At 45.0% G+C, this 19,838-nt stretch overlaps 1 protein-coding gene across 2 annotated transcripts in view; it reads right to left on the reverse strand.

The window, feature by feature from the left end:
* Nucleotides 1-19,838, reverse strand: part of EIF4E3 (eukaryotic translation initiation factor 4E family member 3) — a 73,924-nt gene that overhangs the window by 27,839 nt on the left and 26,247 nt on the right. Inside the window, exons 1-2 of one of the 2 annotated variants that reach the window (XM_035274652.3) lie at nucleotides 16,041-16,248; nucleotides 1,892-1,964 (exon numbers count right to left, since the gene is read on the reverse strand). In XM_035274652.3, coding sequence (XP_035130543.1) covers nucleotides 1,892-1,964; nucleotides 16,041-16,213 — 246 coding nt within the window. In that variant the 5' untranslated portion in view covers nucleotides 16,214-16,248. Of the gene's footprint in view, nucleotides 1-1,891; nucleotides 1,965-16,040; nucleotides 16,249-19,838 lie in introns of those variants that run through there. The other variant, XM_035274651.3, reaches the window with a different exon arrangement.

Genomic DNA, 19,838 nt, shown 5'->3' on the forward strand with positions numbered 1-19,838 from the left:
CTTTAAATTGCTCCCTGATGACCCTAAAATGCTGTAAATTCAGAGGCTCTACCAAATGCCGTGGGTTATCTCATGGGGTCAGAAAAACCAAGCGAATCCCCTCATCCGACTAGTGTCAGCCCTGGAACCGCTTGCATAGTCCTGATGGTCCAATGTCATGTGGGTTGGGAAAAGTCTAATGAGACTCTGGGAGCCTCTACATGAGGACAGACCTTCAAATGAAGAGCTCTGAGGGTTATAAAATGGCTGCTGGAAAGAGGTAACAGAAGTCCCTAAATCCACAGAAGAGGAGATGCTCAGGGAGGCAACTCAGACTCTGAGCACGTTGGTTTCTCTGGATGGTGGCCCTCGAGCTGCCTCGTGGTGCTGCTTGTACTTGGCACTGCATGGTTATTCACAGCGGCACTGCTGCTCTGCTTCCCACACACTTATGTCATTTCCCCAGCTACACCAGAAATGGCCCGCAGTCAGGACTGCGTCTTCACAGCCAGCTCACTGCCCTTGGTAGCCACACGCAGCACCTTACAATCAGATTCCTGGGACTTTGTAACTATGCATGCCAAATTTTTCAACCAGATACTGTGACAACAGCCTGAAAAAAAAAATTGATCTCTGTGCTACTTCTGCATGTAAGAGGCTGCCTAAGAGACACAATCTAGATGCTGATCTATTGGAATTTCCAAGATATTAAAAGATTTAGGGATACAACAGGAAAGCTATTTAAAACCCATCCCTTCTAGAAAATTCATGGACATATGGTCAATGCAACTCTGAAGCAGCCTCAAAAGCCTTACTCTATCCACAGCAGTACATTAAACTAGAAGACAGGAGAAAATGGATAGAATCTGCTTTTGAAGAAAAGAGAAATGGGATCAACTCAATCTATCAGGTTTTTTCTTTTTTGAGACAGTGTCTTGCTCTGTTGTCTAGGCTGAAATGCAGTGGTGTGAATACAGCTCATTTCAGCATTGAACTCCTAGGCTCAAGTGATTGCCATGCCTCAGCCTCCCAAGTAGCTGGGACCATAGGTGTGTGCCACCAGGCCCAGTTAATTTTTAAAGAAATTGTTTGTAGGGATGGGGGTCTATGTTGCCCAGGCTGTTCTGGAAATCCTAGGCTCAGGCAATCCTCCCGCTTTGGCCTCCCAAAGTGCCAGGATTTCAGGCATAAGCCACTGGCCAGTTGTGTTTTTTCAACGTTCACCCTCAGAGTTGGATAGAGAAAGAACTAATAAAACTAAGAGCTTGCATTCATTGAGAATCTGCTATGTATTAGGTATTCCACTAAGTATGGTATAAACATAATCTTATTCAATCCTCACAGTAACCCATGAAGGTAGGTGCTGCCATTATACTAATTGTATAGAAATGAAAGGGGTTTCATGCCTAATTTACAATGATGGAATTGGGAGGTGAAGTAGGAAACCAAGCAGAGATTCTCCACCTTCATGCTCCACACTATCCTGCACTCCCTATGTGACCTCTGAATCTTTAATAACCCTGCAGGGAAGGCACCATTGCCTCTCACTGATGGGGAACAGAGGCACAGAGAGGCAGTGGCAGAGCTAGAGTGTGAACAGGGACACAGAAAAAGGTCTTAAAAACCTGCACTCAACCACAAGGCAGTCTGCCTTTTATGTAGGTCTATGAAAGGTTTGGGTAGTAAATAAAGGTTCAACAGGTTGCCAAGAGAAAAGCGGAGGCCACCTGATTGTGTGCTCAGCTGGCCCTGGGGTGGACTTGGTTAAGGGCAGTTGTGCCAACCTGGACCTGAGCGCCAACTCCAGAGCAGAACCCTGGACAGTGGCTGCCAGCACAACAGATTTTAAGGTGGGTGATTAGGTATCCGACGTGTGCCATGTTAATCCAGTTCATCCCTCTCTTGATCTTACCTGTACTGTATGTACTGTGTAGATTTTCTTCAGATTGGATGCGCACTCAGCTGCCGTGGCACCGGGGAGGGATCTAGGCAAGCAGGAGCAGGACAAAGACACAAACAAAACAGTCAGTGCTCACGAAACAGCCCACAGCAGAATCTTTCAGGTCTTCCTAAAAATCAGGTCTCAAAGCACAGGACTGGACATTTTGGGGATGCTCGTTAGAATGTAAAATGTGAAATTCCTACTTTGTGAAGTCGTATGTTTGTGTCTCCTAAAAATCAGCATATTTATTCTTGGAAATTTAACAACAACAACAACAACAAAACCAGTAAGTATGGATTAATAAGAAAGGGAATGGACACCTTAAGATCACATTTTAAAACATACCAAAATAACCTAGTGCTAACCAAGCATTTTCTCTAGGACTTTAGATGAGAAACTGCCTATTGTACAGATGACAATAAAAATGCAGTGTCCTGACCTAGTGACATGTTTGAAAAGTTGTTGGCAATCTAGTGGTGAATATTCAAGCACTCTTGAGAAACAGAGTGACCATTTGCCTACTTTAAGAAAAGTCAACTCTGATTTCATATGAATTTGCATGTTACCAAAACACTTGCCTTCAGAAAATACTTGCAGTTCTTTTCTCCAGCTGATTTAATCAGCTCAGCTGAACTTTGTGGTCGGACTGCATTAATCTTTAGTTTGCTATATGTTCCACTAGATGGCAACATACTACAGGTTTAGTCACCAGATACACTGCAATTTAACTGGCTTTACCAAGCACCATTGCCTGGGATGGTAAAATGACCTGGTCCCATCAAACCTTAGGAGTTCAAGACTCTCAATTCCTGCCACCTTTTCTTTCTCCCTATATTGAATTAGCAGTTCATGCTCAAAAATGTTGGGGTACAATTATATCAGCTCAAGTTACATATCACCCCCAAAATAATGCTTGAAAGCCCACCTCTGGTTCTTGGTGAGAAACAAGCAGCTTGCTGAGAGGAGAAAGTACCTTAATCACAGCTGACCCCCTAGGATCTGGAATCTATAAAAGCAATGCTCTTTACCAGACACTGACCCCTGAGACATTGTTCCCAAGGACCCTGAGTATGTTGTACTTCCTGGACAGTTGTTAAACCGCTGCTGACTGGAGATGTACACAAAACTCACAGGAGCCCAGAGGTGGAGGCGATGCCAAAGGCCCATGCCCGGGTTGGGGAAAGCTCAGCAAGAACTACAGTCCGTGAACTATGAACCAGTGAATGCTCCCTAGGAGTCAAACCTGAATATCAAAAACGCATTTCTGGCCAGCCACCGTGGCTCATGCCTGTAATCCCAGTACTTTGGGAGGTTGAGGCAGGTGGTCAGTTGAGGACAGGAGTTTGAGACCAGCTTGGCCAACACAGTGAAACCCCACCTCTACTAAAAATATTAATACAAAAATGAGCCAGAAGCAGTGGTGCTTGCCTGTAGTCCCTGCTACTTGGGAGGCTGAGGCACTAGAATCGCCTGAACGCAAGGTTGGGCCACTGCACTCTACTCCAGCCTGGGTGACAGAGCGAGGCTCTGTCTGGAAAAAACAAAAAAATGCATTTCTCAATACAGCTTCCTTATCAGAAGGTCACTAAGGAAGCACAATCACAGACTAGTTTGAGGGAAAACAAGGGACTTCCACTGGGCAGGTGCAGCGCAATAAAGAAATCCACTGTAAAGCACTGAATTTACAACTAAATTTGCTGGACACTGTTTTTAGAAAAGCAAATCCACATTAACCACCATGTGCATTTTGTTGTTGTCAGACTTTAAGCCTAAAATAACTATGTCGAAGAGTGTGGCAAAGAATGAACACTCAATCAATATCTTGCTAATGACAGTTCATGCCTGGGCCCCTGATGAAATACATCAGTTCATGTGGATTGACTGGGCTGTAGTTACTGAAGTATTGAATTGGATAGATATTAATTTATTTAATGTAGGTGTGTACGTCTTCAACTTTATTTTTTAAATGAGGGAAACAACTTAAAAAAATCTTAAACTAGGAGAGTAAACACAAAGGTTCTTCCCTGTGTGTGTGTGCGTGTGTGTGCTTGTGTGTGTGTGTGTGTGTGTGTGTGTGTGTGTGTGTGGTGGGATTCTAGGGCCCAAAAAAGGAAATATACTTTGCATTCTTTTCATTCAAAAAACTGTATATTTCAAAAACTTGTTAACTAATCTTTACTTCAATTTAAAATGGCTTGGAATGAGTATGATTTGAATGTTTGCTTCATACAGTATGGTATCAATTTTAAGCAAACACAATGTGAAGATAATACCATTTAACCTAGACAAAAAAATTACTGATGAGCATTTGTTATACACGGTTCTTTTTAAATGCCTGTGTCTCCACAGTCTGGTCTTTTACCCGTATTCCATTGCAAGAGGTAATGGTACAAAGTTATGTAGGTCCCCTCAGTTTCATTATCCAGGTTTATTGAAGAAATCATGATTCTAGAAGCTCTAAAAAGACTCTAGAATCAAATAACAACTAGGAAGTGCTTATTAGTGTAACACAACAGTGTCAACAACTAACTTGTAGTTACTGCGCCGAATTCTTGCCAGTGTGTTGAGCCTCTGACCTCCATTGCAGTACTGAATCCCTGCAACTCTGTTTATGCAGCTGTCAATGTTATTTATCATCATTTTACAGGTGAGTAGGCTGGTGCCTAGAGAGGTCTGGGAACTTGCCCATGGCCACAGATATGTGATTTGAATACAGATGACCCATCTGTGATTTCCTGCTTTTCACCCCTCACTGCTCAGCTGCACATCCAAGCCATGTATATACTTGCATTTTTAAATGGAGTTTTACAGTTGACTATCTTGGTATGTTCTCAGCAAGGCCACCATTTTTGCTGAATCCCATTTTTTTTGGGGGGGGGGGGGACAAGGTCTCACTCTTGTTGCCCAGGCTGGAGTGCAGTGGCACAATCATAGCTCAATGTATTCTCTCGGTCTCTTGGGCTCAGGCAAACCTTCTGCCTCAGCCTCCCAGCTGAGACTACAGGTGCATGCCACCACAGCCAGCTAATTATTGTATTTTTTCTTTGTAGAGGCAGGGTCTCATGATGTTGCCCAGGCTGGTCTCAGACTCTTGGCCTCAAGTGATCCCACTGTCTTAGCCCCCCAAAGTGCTGAGACTACAGAAGTGGGCCACAACCTCTGGGCCTGAACAGCATTTTCAATGCAAGACTGTATCTATATAATATTCTGAGAAGAAACAATATTAAAATAGTTTTTCCAGTGGAGCAGGGTAGGGAAGATCTTCACAAAAACCAAAAGGATCACACTCGACAACAGCTCTATTTTAACAGACTAACACCTGATGATACTGATGCATTGGGATTTGAAAGGAGATATGGGCCGGGTGTGGTGGCTCATGCCTATTAATCCCTGTACTTTGGGAGGCCAAGGCAGGTGGATTACCTGAGGTCAGGAGTTTGAGACCAGCCTGGCCACCATGACAAAACCCCGTCTCTACTAAAAATACAAAAAATTAGCTGGGCATGGTGGTGTGCACCTGTAATCCCAGCTACTCAGGAGACTGAGGTAGGAGAATCGCTTGAACCTGGGAGACGGAGGTTAGAGTGAGCCAAAATCGCATCATTGCACTTCATCCTGGGCAACAAGGGCAAAACTCCATCTCAAAAATAAAAATAAATATAAATATTAAAAAGAAAGAAAGAAAGGAGAATGTCAGACTCCATGGAAACTCAGTTTCCTAATTTCTTCATGGAGGAGGGTGATTCTATGCTCTTAAAGATTCCTTCCAGCTGCTGGGCACCTTTCTGAATATTCAGGGTTCAAAGGGGCAAAACAGGGTTGTCGGAAGTACTGACGGTAGTAAGTAGTTGGCTTGGCTGGCCAGCAGAAGGCATGGCGTCCGTTTGTGAGCCAAATCTGATTCCAACAGTCACTGAAAAACACCAGTGTGCCTAAACCTCACACCTGAACTTCATACTTGCTTAACAAGCAAAATTGGGCCATATCCACTGAATCAATTTCAAAAGAGCAAATAACCTGAGATTTTTAAACGATCTGCCCTGTAAACAGGTTCGGTCTGTTCGGAACTTGCTGATTCAAAATTGAACCGCAGCTGTATCATCTACAGTTACTGTTTCTTAAAGTAGCAGTGCAAGCTGTTCACGGCAATGCGGCAGCTTTGGCAGCCGGCAGTCACACCCCTCTTCCCTGTCACCCCAGTAGACACTTGTAGCAACTGAAGGTAAATGTTTGTAACGCGTGTCAAGAAAGGAAACATTCATTGGTATCACATATACAGTATATGCTCATAGCTTTAAAAATCTTTATCTTTCATTCATGTTATAAACCTTCCCTTCCCAGCAGAACCCTAGTCCCAACCCTGTCCCTGCGGACCAGAAGTGCTCATCTGACTGAAGGTGATGTTGCTCCCCAGAAGAGATTTGGCAATATCTAAAGACATTTTTGTTGTCACAACTGAGGATGTGCTGCTGGCATGTGGTGGGTGGAAGCCAGCTGAACATCCCACAATATACGGGACAGCCCTCACAACAGAGAATAATTGCCCCAGCCAGGATGTCCACGGTGCCCTCGCACCCTGCTGGCAACATGTAACAAAGAGTCTCAGGGGATTTAAAATGTATTCAATCAACAAAAATGTTTTATACACCTCTTACGGCTGCCGAAGATACAATGATGATCATTCTAGGAAAAGACATTTTCCCAGAGAGTTTATGTTTTAGAACCAACATCCCTCCTCTCGGAAATTCCCCAGGCTCCCAAAGGCAAAGAAACAATGTTCATATCGTCTTTTTATTCTCCTGGGACATAGAAGATGGGAAAGAAAGCTGAGAGAGGAACATACATGCTAATAATGACCATTCCTAGTAGAAGATGAAGCCAGAGCTATGGAAAATCACAGAACCCAGGAATCAGGACCCTGGTTCAGAATTTTCTGAATCATACACCGCCCTCCCACATACAACTAGAGTTGAGAACACAGCAGTGAAACAATAAATGCCCCCCTCGATGGATGAGGTTAATGAATTTGTATTGTTCCATCAGGAGTTTCCTCTTTAATAATATTAATGTAATAATTTCTTCCTTTTATTAAGCATGTATTACATGAAATAGTTTTGCAGATATTATCTCTAATTCTTACAGCGATCCCATCAGGTTGGTTTCATTATCCCCACTTCACAGATTAGGAAACTGAGGCTCAGTGAACTTGTTTTTCAGGAGCAGGTCTGGGTTTTTCTTCTGGTCTATCTGGCTTTAAGGCCCATGACCTTCCCTTTAAACTAGGCTGATTCCTAGTAATAACTGAGCAGTCATGGTCAGCACAGCATCCCATAGTGCCTCTCGTGTCAGATCCCTCCTTGGGCCCCCCTACTCTTCCTGCCTGCCATTCCTGCTTCCCCACCATACATCTAGCAATGCTGCTGGCAAGGCACAGAAGTAGAGATGCAGGAGAAGGCTAGATGCCACTAGAATCCCTGGCAATAAAGACACCCCAAAATGTAATACAAATAACACAATTCAGGAAAAAGTAAAGTGCTTGAAAGCATTTTATCCTGTTTCTTATTCTAGAAATGCTGAGACCCCGATAATTGAAAGACCACATATCATGTTGTACATGCATACACGAGCTCCTTTTATCTTCATCAAAACACCTCAGGTAAATAATAGTTGCAATCTCACTTTAAAAATAGGCAAATTAAGTCTGAAGGTGATAAGGTAACTTGCCCAAATATACACCATCGGTTAGTGGGAGATCTGGGACTTGAACCAAAGGCTACCTGACAACCATGCCCTTAGTCTTTAGTTCAAACAGCTCCTGCATGAACAACATTTGGTCTGGCACTATCATAATCACGTTCTGCACCAAACATGGCCCCAGCTGTCCTGTAGCTTACAATCCTCCATTCAGACTTTCCAAATATGCCTTCCCCATTAAACCCCACCTTTAAAGATGTAATTGCTACAGCCTAAGCTCATTAAGAAAGTTCATGGGGACAGAGGCCTCTGTAAATACCTAAAGAAATTATCTTAAATATTACCTGGCTACCTTTTATCAGGCCATAGAACAACTTAAGATTCATATGTATACCTAGAGATGCTTCTTACAAAGCAAAGAAGCTGAAAAGGTTTCTTCAAATCCTGCCTGCATCTTTGCCACTCAAAGTGCAACCAGGCAATGGGTGGCATCACCTGGGAGCTTGTTAGAGCGGCTGTCTCCAGGTCCCCATGAGACCTGCTAAACCCTAGGTGATTTGTATGTACATTAAGATTTGAGACATGCTGGCCTATATCATCTAAATCAAGTCACCATAAGAAATGCTAGCTTGGAAAGTAAACTCTAATAAACGACAGCATCACAAGACAAATGTAACAATCACCACTGTCACAAATGCATTTGTCAACACCCAAAGACATGAAGAAGAGGTTATCCTTAAATGTGAAGGATAGTTCTGTAAAAGCACTTAAATATGGGTCTTCAGGAAAGGGCTCTCTTCTTACCTCAGCAAATTCTGAAGCAGGGAGTCCTTGGCTTAATCATCTCCCATGAAACTGGCTCTTGGTTTCCTTATTTGTAAAATTAAGTGGTAGACCCAGATAACCTCTTAAGTCCTGTCCGGCTCCGATATTTTAGAATATAAGATATGGGAGAATCGTGTCCCATCCGTGCTAATGTTAACAGGAAAGCAGTGTGCAGTGGGGGTCAGGGACACCAGGACCTGTAGTCATACAGTCCTAATTCAAATCCCGTTTCTGTCCTATATTGCTGTGTGACCTGAGGCAAGTTACTTCTCTGGGCCCCAATTTTCTCATCTGTAAAATGTTGCTGATATAGCCTAATTAAATACTGTGAGAATATTGTGGATAATTATGTACAGTATCCAGTCCAGAGCTTAACACAAAGGAGTAAATCGCAAGTTCATATTAACAAGTTAAAGTGGGAAAAGATGTCTGAAACATTATACAGTACAGTACATCCAATTACTGGATACATATGCCCAATACACAGGCACAATAAATGTTTGCTGAAAAAAACCAACGATGACAATATTCCATCTTATGTGAGAGATAATTTTGTTTCAGACAAGAAAACCCACTTTAAAGAGGAAGACTTAAAAGGCAGAGCCACATCTCCAAAATGCCAGTCTTCCTCTTAGATTTATAACATCGGGCTCAGCTGTCAGAGGGAAAATCTGCACAGCCCAGTTACATGATTGAGTATGCCCCTCCACATATGCCATTCACTCCATTAAAGATGATTTCATTTTAATCACTTTTAGATAGATCTGTGGCTTGCGGCTACAGCAGCTTCCTGTCTGATCAAGTCGCATACAAAAATGGTCCAGGCCCTATTACTGACAGTTAATAATGCATCTACTGAAAATATCTACACCATTTAAAGGTTTTATTTCTGCATGTTTATTTGATTTTGATTTCTTCCTGCTTTCCTGTGGTCACTCCTAGTCTATCTTACAGCTCTTTGACAGTAGCAAGTGGGGATCCTTTCATCTTGAGATATATTAATCCTTTAGTACATGTAGGATGAGTAGAGAAGTACAGCAGTGTTCGAGTTGACAACGAAATGAAGAAAGACCAAGTTTTGAACTATCCGCATGCCAGATTACTAAACTGTTGCCACGTTCCCTGGGTTTGGAAGAAAGTAAATGATCTCTGTAATATTAAAAGCAGAAGTGTTTTTGAGCAGCTAGTACCAGGTAAGGACCAGAAATGTTTCTGAGTGAGGATGTTTAAGGCCCTCATACCTTTCTGCAAGAAGCAACCAGTGACCTGAGGTGGAAGGATGGAAGTACCCTATGTCAGAGCCTTGCCCTGCCAGATGTTCTCAGGGGAACTTCACCCCTTACAAAAATTAAAATCCTGAGCCATTTAGAGTTTATGGGTTCAGGAGGGCAAGAGTGGGAAAAAAGACAAGCAAATTTCAGATGCCAGTCACTCTCTCCCAGCCAGTCATGGCCCTTCCATACAGTCTCCACCCCAGTCTAGTCCCAGTAGGCACTCTACAAATAAGGGTAATTTTGGGGTCACGTTTGTCAAGCTCAGCCCTACCTTCTCATATCAGATTTGTTATTATGGACAACACCAGTGGAATGTATTTTGAAGTACTGCACCCTTTAGATGGGTCCTTCTAGAACTCAACATCTCTCAGAATTCTTCGTCGATACTACTGAAACATTCAGCACGTGCGACATCCCTCCTGTGAGGGCAAGACCCAAGGTATGGTCATCTTTGCAATCTTATAACCTGGAACGGTGACTGGTAAATAATATGCTCAATTGATATGATCAATACATACAGCAGTAACTCTCAAATCTGGATATCTACAGCATTTATTACAAATCTACCTCCTATCCCAGAGGTCTGAATAAGTAGGTCTGGGGGAGGGTGGGGAGCCTGTATTGTAACAAGCACAGCCAGGTGATTCTGATGGGTGGATGAGGGAATACACTTTGGGAAACACAGGCTTGGTGGAGCTAAACCATGATTGGTTGGGGTTGGTGACAGATGTATATGATGGCTCACCTTTCTGATAAAAAATAAAAGTCTGCAAATACTTTTTGAGCACCTATTTTGTACCAGGAGCTGTAATGTGCATTCCCTGGAGTCACAGACATGAAGCAGTTAGATCTATCCAAGGACAAGGCCAGTAGTCTGATGTGACCAGGAAGAGTGGACAGACTGGTGTTGCACAGTTGGGAAGTGGCAGGTGATAAAAGTTAAAGAAGAGGTGGGTTTTGGCCGGACACCTCTAATCCCAGCACTTTGGGAGGCTGAGGTGGGAGAACCCCTTGAGCCCAGGTGTTCAAGACCAGCCTGGGCAACATAGTGAGACCCTGTTTCTACAAAAAATACAAAAATTAGCTGGGTGTGGTGGCACATGCCTGTTGTCCCAGCTACTTGGGAGGCTGAAGTGGAAGGACTGCTTGAGCCCAGGAGGAAGAAACTGCAGTGAGCCATGATTGCGCCATCACACTCCGGCCTGGGCAACAGAGAGCCTTCTCAAAAAAAAAAATAATAATACACACACACATTTATATATATTCATATCTTATAAGAGGTAGATTCCAATTTAAAAAAGCAATACATGAATTTATACCATAATCTGTAAGTCCATAGTTTTCCTTTAGAAAAAAGGAAGAGAATCTTTTATTGAAACTAAAAGGGTCCTTTTATATACATACATATGTATGTATTTGTAGAGACCGGTTCTCACTCTGTCAACTAGGCTGGAGTGTAGTGGTGCATTCATAGCTCCCTGCATCCTCAAATTTAGGCTCAAAGAAACTCCTAGGCTCAAGCCTCAGCCTCAGCCTCCCAAGTAGCTGGGACTACAGGCTCTTGCCACCATATCTGGCTAATTTTTTTTTTTTTAAATAGAGACAAGGTACTGCTTTGTTGCCTAGGCTCAAACTCCTGGTCTCAAGAGATCCTCCCTCCTTAGCCTCCTAAAGTGCTGGGATTGCAGGCATGAACCATCACACCCAGCCTAAAGGGGCCCATTTCTAAAAACAAATCACCCTACCACCACCTCTCAAAGCTGCTCTGGTGGAAGCAGTGGTAGAGATCCAGAATCTCCACTGTGTGGATCACACAACCTTACAACAGAGGCCCTCTTAGGTGGTAAGAGACACAAAGCAAAACTCCGCTGCTATGGAGGGGAGCAGGGAGAAGGAATTTTGGAATGACAAAATAAGACATACGTTTGGAAGGCTAACCATGCCAGCTCAGGTGGGGGATCACTGGAGAGGAGCAGAGCTTGGGAGCAGGCAGGAAGCTAAGAGCAGGCTAGGGCATAACTGGAACTACACATAACCAGAACCTGCAAAGAGAGGACACAGAGAAGAAAATGGCTTAGACTTGGAGCAAGTTTTCCTAGGGGAGTTAACAGTATGAAGTACAGAACTGGATGGAGTAGGATGCTTGAGAGAAAGAAGATTCAAGAATCAAATGGAAATTCCAATTCTGAAAAACTGGAAGTATGGTGGGATGGTTAACCAACACGTGGTCAGCAGAAAAGAAAGAGAAAGGAGAGAAATCAGCTCAATCACTGAAGAATCAGTACTGCATTTGAAGTGCTGTGAACTTCCCCAGCTTTCAGACGTGAGTCCAGAACTCAGAACAGAGCTAAAGGCTGGAGATGGAGATTTGCAAATGATAAGCAGAGTAATGGAGCCACCACAGGAGAAGGTAAAGTCACTGCAGGTGGAATTCAACAACATCCTGGTATTCAGTGCAGGCTGGCTTGCGCTAGGTTCCAACCCAGGAGTGAAGGACAAGGCATCCGGGATGAGAACTCTACCATCATGAAGTTTACATCCTACTGGGAGAAGACCAGCCAGTGGTGGTCATGATATGGGGAAAGTAAAACAGGGTCAGGGGCGCGGGGTGTGTGTGTCAGGATGCTTGTGCCATTTCATAACAGTGGTCAGGGTCATAATATGGTTTTGCTGTGTCTCCACCCAAAATCTCATTTTGAATTATAATCTCCGTTATCCCCATGTATGTCAACGGCAGGAACAGGTGGAGGTAACTGGATTATGGGGGTGGTTTCCCCATGCCATTCTCATGACAGTGAGTGAGTCTCATGAGATCTGATGGTTTTATAAGCATCTGGCATTTTCCCTGCTGGCACTCACTTGGTCCTGCTGCCCTGCGAAGATGCCTGCTTCTCCTTTGCCTTCTATGATGATTCTAAGTTTCCTGAGGCTTCCACAGTAATGTGGAATTGTGAATCAATTAAACTTCTTTCCTTTGTAAGTTACCCAGTCTTAGGTATTTCTTTGTAGCAGTGTGAGAACGGACTAATACGGAAGGTCTGAGAAGCTGACATGTGAGCAGAAGCCTGAAGGTTAGGCAAGAGGAGGGCAAGCACTGATGGAGGAGAGAACACTCCAAGCAGTAGGGCGCATCAGTGGCTAAGGTCTCTGCTTGGGATGATGGAGAAAGAGTAAGGGGACTGATGAGCGGAAGGGTATCGCAGGAGGAAGAGTGACAAGGAGGAATAGGGTCATGGGTGGGGCAGGAAGGGCTGCAAAGCTTTATGGGTTACTGTAAGCCCTTTGGCTTTTGCTCTGGAGGCAGGGGAGGGAGGTGGTTACTCCTAGATTTTTAGGGCAACAGGAAGGATAGGCTTGCTCTTAACTGCTCTTATCTGAGATACAGATGGAAGGAGGCAACTTTGGGAAAGCAGTTGAGGAGGTGGTTCAGCACACACTGAGTCTGATTGTATATTATATTAGATATGCATGGAGGCAAAGGGGAAGAAGCACTGGATATATGAATGTAAGGTTTTGGGAGTCATCAGAATTCAGGTGGACCTAAAAGCACTGTGACTGGATGAGATCCCTGGTGTAAATGGCACTGGGAAGTGAGGACTGAGTCTTGTGCAAAAAAACTCAGAGGGAAGAGGGTCACCATAAGATCAAAAGGAAGCAGTTAGAGACACATAACCCAGAGTGGCTTCCAAGAATCAAGACAGGATAGTTTTAAATGTCCAGAAAAGGGGAGAAAAACTCTTCATCCTATACCCCCCATCTAAAATTACCTTCCTCAAATGCTGAAATCCTTAGCCATACGGTCTAATTTTTTAACCAAATAAGGACTTACTGGAGTTGACTATTAAAAATACTAATAACTTTACCGAGGAGTATTGCAATTCATCCACTGTGGGGAATCAATTTAGGTTTCTGGCTTCCTAACACAGAATTCAGACAAGCTGCTCCAGAGACTGTTCCTGGGGGGTGTGGGTGTGAGGAGGGGTTGGCAGCTAGAGAACATGGTAATGACAATGTTAGTAGTTTACACTTAGGAAGCTCCTTATGACAGGAGGCACCTGTTAGGTGTTGCTCATCATGGCTCTCATTTAATCCTCAGAACAGCCCTGTGAAAGATATCCTAGGACTATCCCATTTTACAATGAAATTGAAGCTTGGGGCAGCTAGGTGGCTTGCTCATCAGCACACAGCAGGCTGGAAGGTAGGACAGGCCAGGAGGTAGGTCACCAAAGGGGAGTTTTAAGTAGCAAGAGGTCTTTGGGTGCTATGGAACTTAAAAACTGATGTCATCTTGGTGGGGAGACATTGGCTATGCTGCAGGGAAGGCTGCCTTGGAGGGCTCTCCTGAGAACCTGATCAGTCTCTAGAATGTTTACCTGAGGGGAGAGTTACTAATGAACTTCTAGAACTCGAGGTCTTCATAACCCCAACGGGGAGGGGGGGGGTGTCCTATATAAAGGTAATGGATTCCCAGAGCAGTAGAAAAAGTTCAATAAAAATTATGAGATGATTGATCAGGCAAAACGAATTCATATGTACAATATTGGAACTCATTATAATTTCTAAATTAATATGGCCATTCTGTTAAAGATCTGGACACTGTGGCAATAATGTATTTCATCTGATGATTGACCTTCAGAGAACAAAAATGTGTAAATCAATAGTAAAATATAGTTTGTGTTTTCACTAAAGTTACTGTAATCTTAAACTACTGGTTGTAAAAGATTGTGTTATTTGTAGTATTGACATATTAGACCACTGTAAACTAATTTTAGACCTGTTTAAAAAGAAACTCTCTTGATACTGTTTCCACCAGTCAGGAGTATCCACAATTTAGAACACAAGTCCAGGTTTAACACCTTAAAAACTGACCAGGTATCAATAGCACAGTCGCAACCACCTATGCAAACAGACACATGATCTCATTCTAAGGTCTGCCAAAACCACTCTCATTATGACAGTATAATGCTCTCTTAGCATCCCATAATGAAAGTGAAAATGTTTTAAAAGAAGGAGACTCACTCCATCTCCCCCACCACCAACATTTTTTAGCCTCCGGCAAAGAAAACAGGAGCAAATGACAATTTTTATAGACGAGTACTATAAGAATCCAAAAAGGATGAGCTTGTCTTCACCAAAAAAGATGAATACCGCTTTTTAAAACAATCTTGCGTTTTATGCAAGGCCTTTTAAAACCAGGTTTGTGTGTACTAAGCAAACTTTTCAGAACACTGTCACACATTTCCTCCTATCACTTAGCCAGATGAGACACGGTTTCATCAAAATTTCCAAATGCTCTTGGGACAACCTTGAGGTGTCATCACTGGGCACCTACTGCAGGGACAGATACTAAGACGGGGCTTTGCATTCATCCATCTATTCATTTGTCAACGATTTCTGGTGTTCTTACTAGGGGCCAGGCACAGTTCTAGGTCCAAAATGTCCAAAAACAAAAAGCCACTGTTCTTTTATCCTTAACTGAGGGAGGTGTTGAGGAGCTAGGGAGACAGAAAGTAAACAAATTCATCTATAATAGATTCCGGCTGCATTAAGCATTAAGAAGAAAAAGAAGGCAGGGCAGGAGAATACAAAACGATGGAGCAACGTTTCTATTCTAGCTACGGTAGTCAGGGGGCCTTTCTGGGAACAGGACACCTGGGTTGTCCCCTGAGAAAGCCAAAATTCTCCCCCTTCCTGACAAGGTGAGGTGATGCTCACTACCGAATCTCCAGCGCGTAGCAGGTGCGTGGCTCCACTGTAGGTGTTCGGGAAATACCTGCCCAGTGGATGAGGAAGAACTGGGAAGAGGAGTCCACGGCAGCAGCGGCAGGGCATGGGGTGTGGGCGCTCGCCGAGTAGTAATTATTGCACCACTGCACACCTCCCAAGGGATGGGCAACTTTTCCGAGCGCTGTCACTGCTGAGGTCTTGTCCTGAGCTCCCAGGCGCCCCGCGGGGTAAGCAGGACAGCCCTCTCCCTGCAGCGGGGACGCGGCCACCCCAGGCTTGCCCACCCTCTCCTACCGCCCAGCCGGCACGCAGCGCTCCGCTCGGAAGGGAACCGGGTGGGGGGGGGGGGCGGCGGGGAAGTGTTGCCGAAACTTTTGGGGCTGCGCTGTCCGCTCCTGGCCCGGAGGCGAGGCAGCCGAACAGCCGCCCGGCGCGGCCCGAAGCTGGCTTCCGACCCGGCGGGGCGAGTCCCGGGCGCGCGGGCGGACGCGCTGGGGGCCGGGGTCCGCGCCGCGGCGGGGCCGGGCTGGGGCGAAGGGCTGCGCCGAGACAAAGCGGCAGTGGCGGTGGCGGTGGCGGCGGGGCCGGGGCCCCCTCACCTGTCGAGCCAGAAGGTCCAGGGCGAGTGCAGCGGGACCCCGCCCGGCTCGGGCCGCAGAGCTGACAGCTGCTGCAGGCCGAGCGGCGGCTCCGGGACGGCGGCGGCGGCGGCGCGAGACCTCGGCGGCTCCCGGGGCCCGGCGGGGGGCGCGGCGGCCGGGGGCAGCGCCATTTTCTCCGCCCCGCCTGCGAGGCCGGCGGACGCGCAGACCGCGGGGCGAGCGCGGCTGAGTCACCCCCGGCCCCCGCCCCGCCCAGCCTCGTGGGCCCCGCCCCGCCCCGGGCCCGCCGCCCACTGTCCTCAGGGCCTGGGAGCAGCGCAGAGGGGCCATGGGAGGCACAGCCGGGCCAGGGCCGCAGAACAAAGACAGGGCCACGGAGGGGTTGGGGGGCCGATCCCGCACAGGCGTGCGCCCCGTGTTGGGGTCCGACGGCCCGGCCTGGAGTGGCGGCCGGGGACGGACTAGAGGGCCCACAGGGGTGAGAGGGACCGGGGAACGGTCTGCAGGCTGGCTCCGCAGCCAGGCAAAAGGGCAGCAGGCTAGGGACAGATGGAGGGATGGATGGGCCAGGGGATGGAGCCCCAGACCCACGTGGTGCGAGGGAAGGAGGGATGGACAGACATACCAGCAGTCAGAAGGTTGGAGGGAAGGCTGGCAGATGGCTGGAGGAGGGAAGGAGAGATGGAGGGCAGATGGAAGCACAGTTGGATGTGACAGATAGATGGAGAGGGGAACCGATGGCCAAATGGATAAAGAGGCTCCAGTGCCCGCAAGTACAGAACAAAGGGCAAGACAGAAGAACAAAGAAGAGAACCATGACTGGGGCATGAGGTTGGAGCAGATGGACTTTGCATTCCTCTTGGTGAGGACATACTACTTAACTCCGCTGATTTGAAGGGGCTGGAGCCCCCAGACCATCCGCCAGAGCCACCCTGTGACCACAGTGAGGGCCTCAAGCCTGGCTTAAAGTGTGGCCAACTTCAGAGGACGTTTCCCCAAATCAGCCAAAGTTCTCCAGATCTGCCCCAAAGCAGCAGCGAGTGGGGAGGAGGAAAGCCAGCAGCTGTGAACACAGAGTGCTCTGCTTCCTGTACCCTTGAGCACCCAGGAAGTCTCTTTGGCTGTGAGATTCCAGAGCCTAAAGTAGGAGGGACCCTCCTAACACAGCTCCTCCCCAGCTCTCTGTCACTTTCTTTTTCAAAAGAAAAGCTGAGGCATGAGGCATGTGAACACACATGCATGCCACAACTGGCACGGACATCGTCTTTACTCTTGCATTTCTAGATAGTTCCTCTGTGGCCTAACGTGTTCTGTTCATGACTTGAGCATTCGCTGGGATGGAAGAGCTGCAAAACAAGATGGGTTCAGGGGCTTCACCGTATCATAATAGGCTGTCATGAATCCAGAGTAGATGCCCTCCCTGAAAGGTAATCAAGGTCACATAAAATGACAATAATAAAAACAAGGCTGCTCTTTGTAACCCCTGGTTTAAAGTTAGCTTCTATACAACATACAATGCTGGAAGGAATGGCAGATGTTATAAAATGCTTTTGGTTAGATGCATTTATCTTGTTGCTTAATATCTCCTTTTATTTTTCCAAGAAACATTGTATATGGCATTGTTTAAACTGTTCTGAGCACTTTACCCTTACTAACTCGTTTAATTCTTAAATCAATGAGGAAGATACGATTAACTCATTTTACAGATGAGGAACAGAGATAAGATTAAGTTAACCCCAAGGTCACAGAGCTAGCAAGTGGGAGAGCTGGGATTTGAACATAGGTATAGACTCCAGAGTCTAGACTTTCAACTGCCAGACTCTCCTGCCTCTCTACATGGAAGATTAACAAGTCCACATGGTAAAAACAAGCTGTGAATAATAGGTCTCCCTCCCAAGACGATCAATCTTCATTCCCAGAGAAAACCGCTAGCAACAGTTTTCTTCCAGAAAAATACAAGTATGCACATATAAGCATATATCTAGATTTATAAGTTATAAATCTATATCTTTCTAATAATCGAAATAGAAGCATTTAATACCAATTCTGTACCTTCTTATTCTACTTAGTATTATATCCTTAAAGATTTTTCTACTTCAAAACATATAGATATACTCTATCTTAAGGGCTGCAACGTAATTCATTGTAAAGAAGTAATATAATTTAATTCACTAGTTTCCAACATTTATGTGGTTTCTAGACATTTTCTTATATAAATAATGCTACCATAAGTATTTTTATATTTATGTCTTTCTTCATCTGCACAAGCTAATCTCAGAATAAGTTTGGAGAAGAATTGTTGGCTGCATTTAAAAATCTGATACATATTGCCAAATTGCTCTGCAAAGTGGTTACATGAGTTTATATATAGCTGATTTATAAATAATGGTTGATTCTGAAAATTCATATTTACTAAGTGACATATCTGTATAAAATTCCAAGGCATGGGTAGAGAGGAAGTTTTGCTTTCTAATGATTAAAACTAGTCAAACTGTCAAGTTTAGCTCCTTCCTTATGTCCTTTAACAGTAACTGCAGCAAAAAAGGGCTATTCAAGAATTTTTATCTGCAGTTTCTATAAAAGGGAATGTGTACCACATGAAAAATATCCCTCCAGAATTTAGAACTAGGAAGAGCCTGGCAGTTTTTCTTTACTGAGTAGCAATTATATACCTTTCTCTCTTTTTGCTTTGGCTTCCAGGCCGCTCATAATTACATTTGGTGTACAATCACCACACCAATATTAGCCAATGAAGAAACATCATTATTTTTATATTTATTCCTATTTCTATTTTAATGACCTAATAGCATATATGCACCTTACACTGTGAACCCCTTAAGTTTATTTTGGAAGTAGGCGGTATATATGAATAGATAAAATTTAAATGACCTTACAATTAATAAAAGAGATAAGACAAAATGGCTAAGGAGGGAACAATGGGTGCAACATTCCCTTCCTGTTTGAAATGTGTAAGAGACTTAATTATTTTTATTCCTCTTAAAATCATTCTTAGAAGATAATATATTAGCAAAATTTCCCTCATCTGGGATCTGTATGGCAGGAATTAGAATTTCAAGGAAGAAAGGGGACTTAGGGATTATCTAAGCAAACCCATCACTTTACAAATGAGGAAACTGAGGCCCAGAGAGGTGAGGTGACTTACCCGAGGCCACAGCTCTAGGAAATGACAGAGGCGGGACTAGAACGTGGGTAGCTTGAGGTCCGGACCAACGTGCTCTCCCACTGCATAACACGCAACACAGACGACTTGGGGTGGCAGAAGAGAGGAAGAGAAGGTGACCCCACAGCCCCTAGCAACGAAAACAACAAGAGGACTTGAGGCACTCATAAATAATTAAGCAATTAGCTGCAGCAGCTACTCCCCTCCCCTCCAGCATCCAGTCACCAAGGCAACTTGGGCAGGGTGCCTGCTGGTTGCCTAGTAACTGTGTGGTCTGCTCCCCTGACATGCTCCCTAGACATCAAAGGATTTGAGAGCTGGAAAGAACCTTAGACAGGGATCACTATTCCAACACCTTCATTTTCCAAATGAGAAGAGAGGCTCAGAGAAGCTGGGTAACCTGCCCAAGGTCACACAGCTATTCAGAGACACAGCCAGGTTCCATTCCCAGTTGCTTTCTATTGCACCAGAGCTGCCTCAGGGGGGGCTGCAGATGGAGGAGAGGGGGAAATCTCTCTACAGTTCCAAGAATGAGAAAGTCAGAGCAAGCAAGCAGGCAAGAAAGAGACAGAGACCTGAGCACTCGTATGCAATTAGCAGGAGCTGGTAATCCC

The sequence above is a fragment of the Callithrix jacchus genome, chromosome 15, assembly GCF_049354715.1.
Source record: "Callithrix jacchus isolate 240 chromosome 15, calJac240_pri, whole genome shotgun sequence".
Lineage (NCBI taxonomy): Eukaryota > Metazoa > Chordata > Mammalia > Primates > Cebidae > Callithrix > Callithrix jacchus.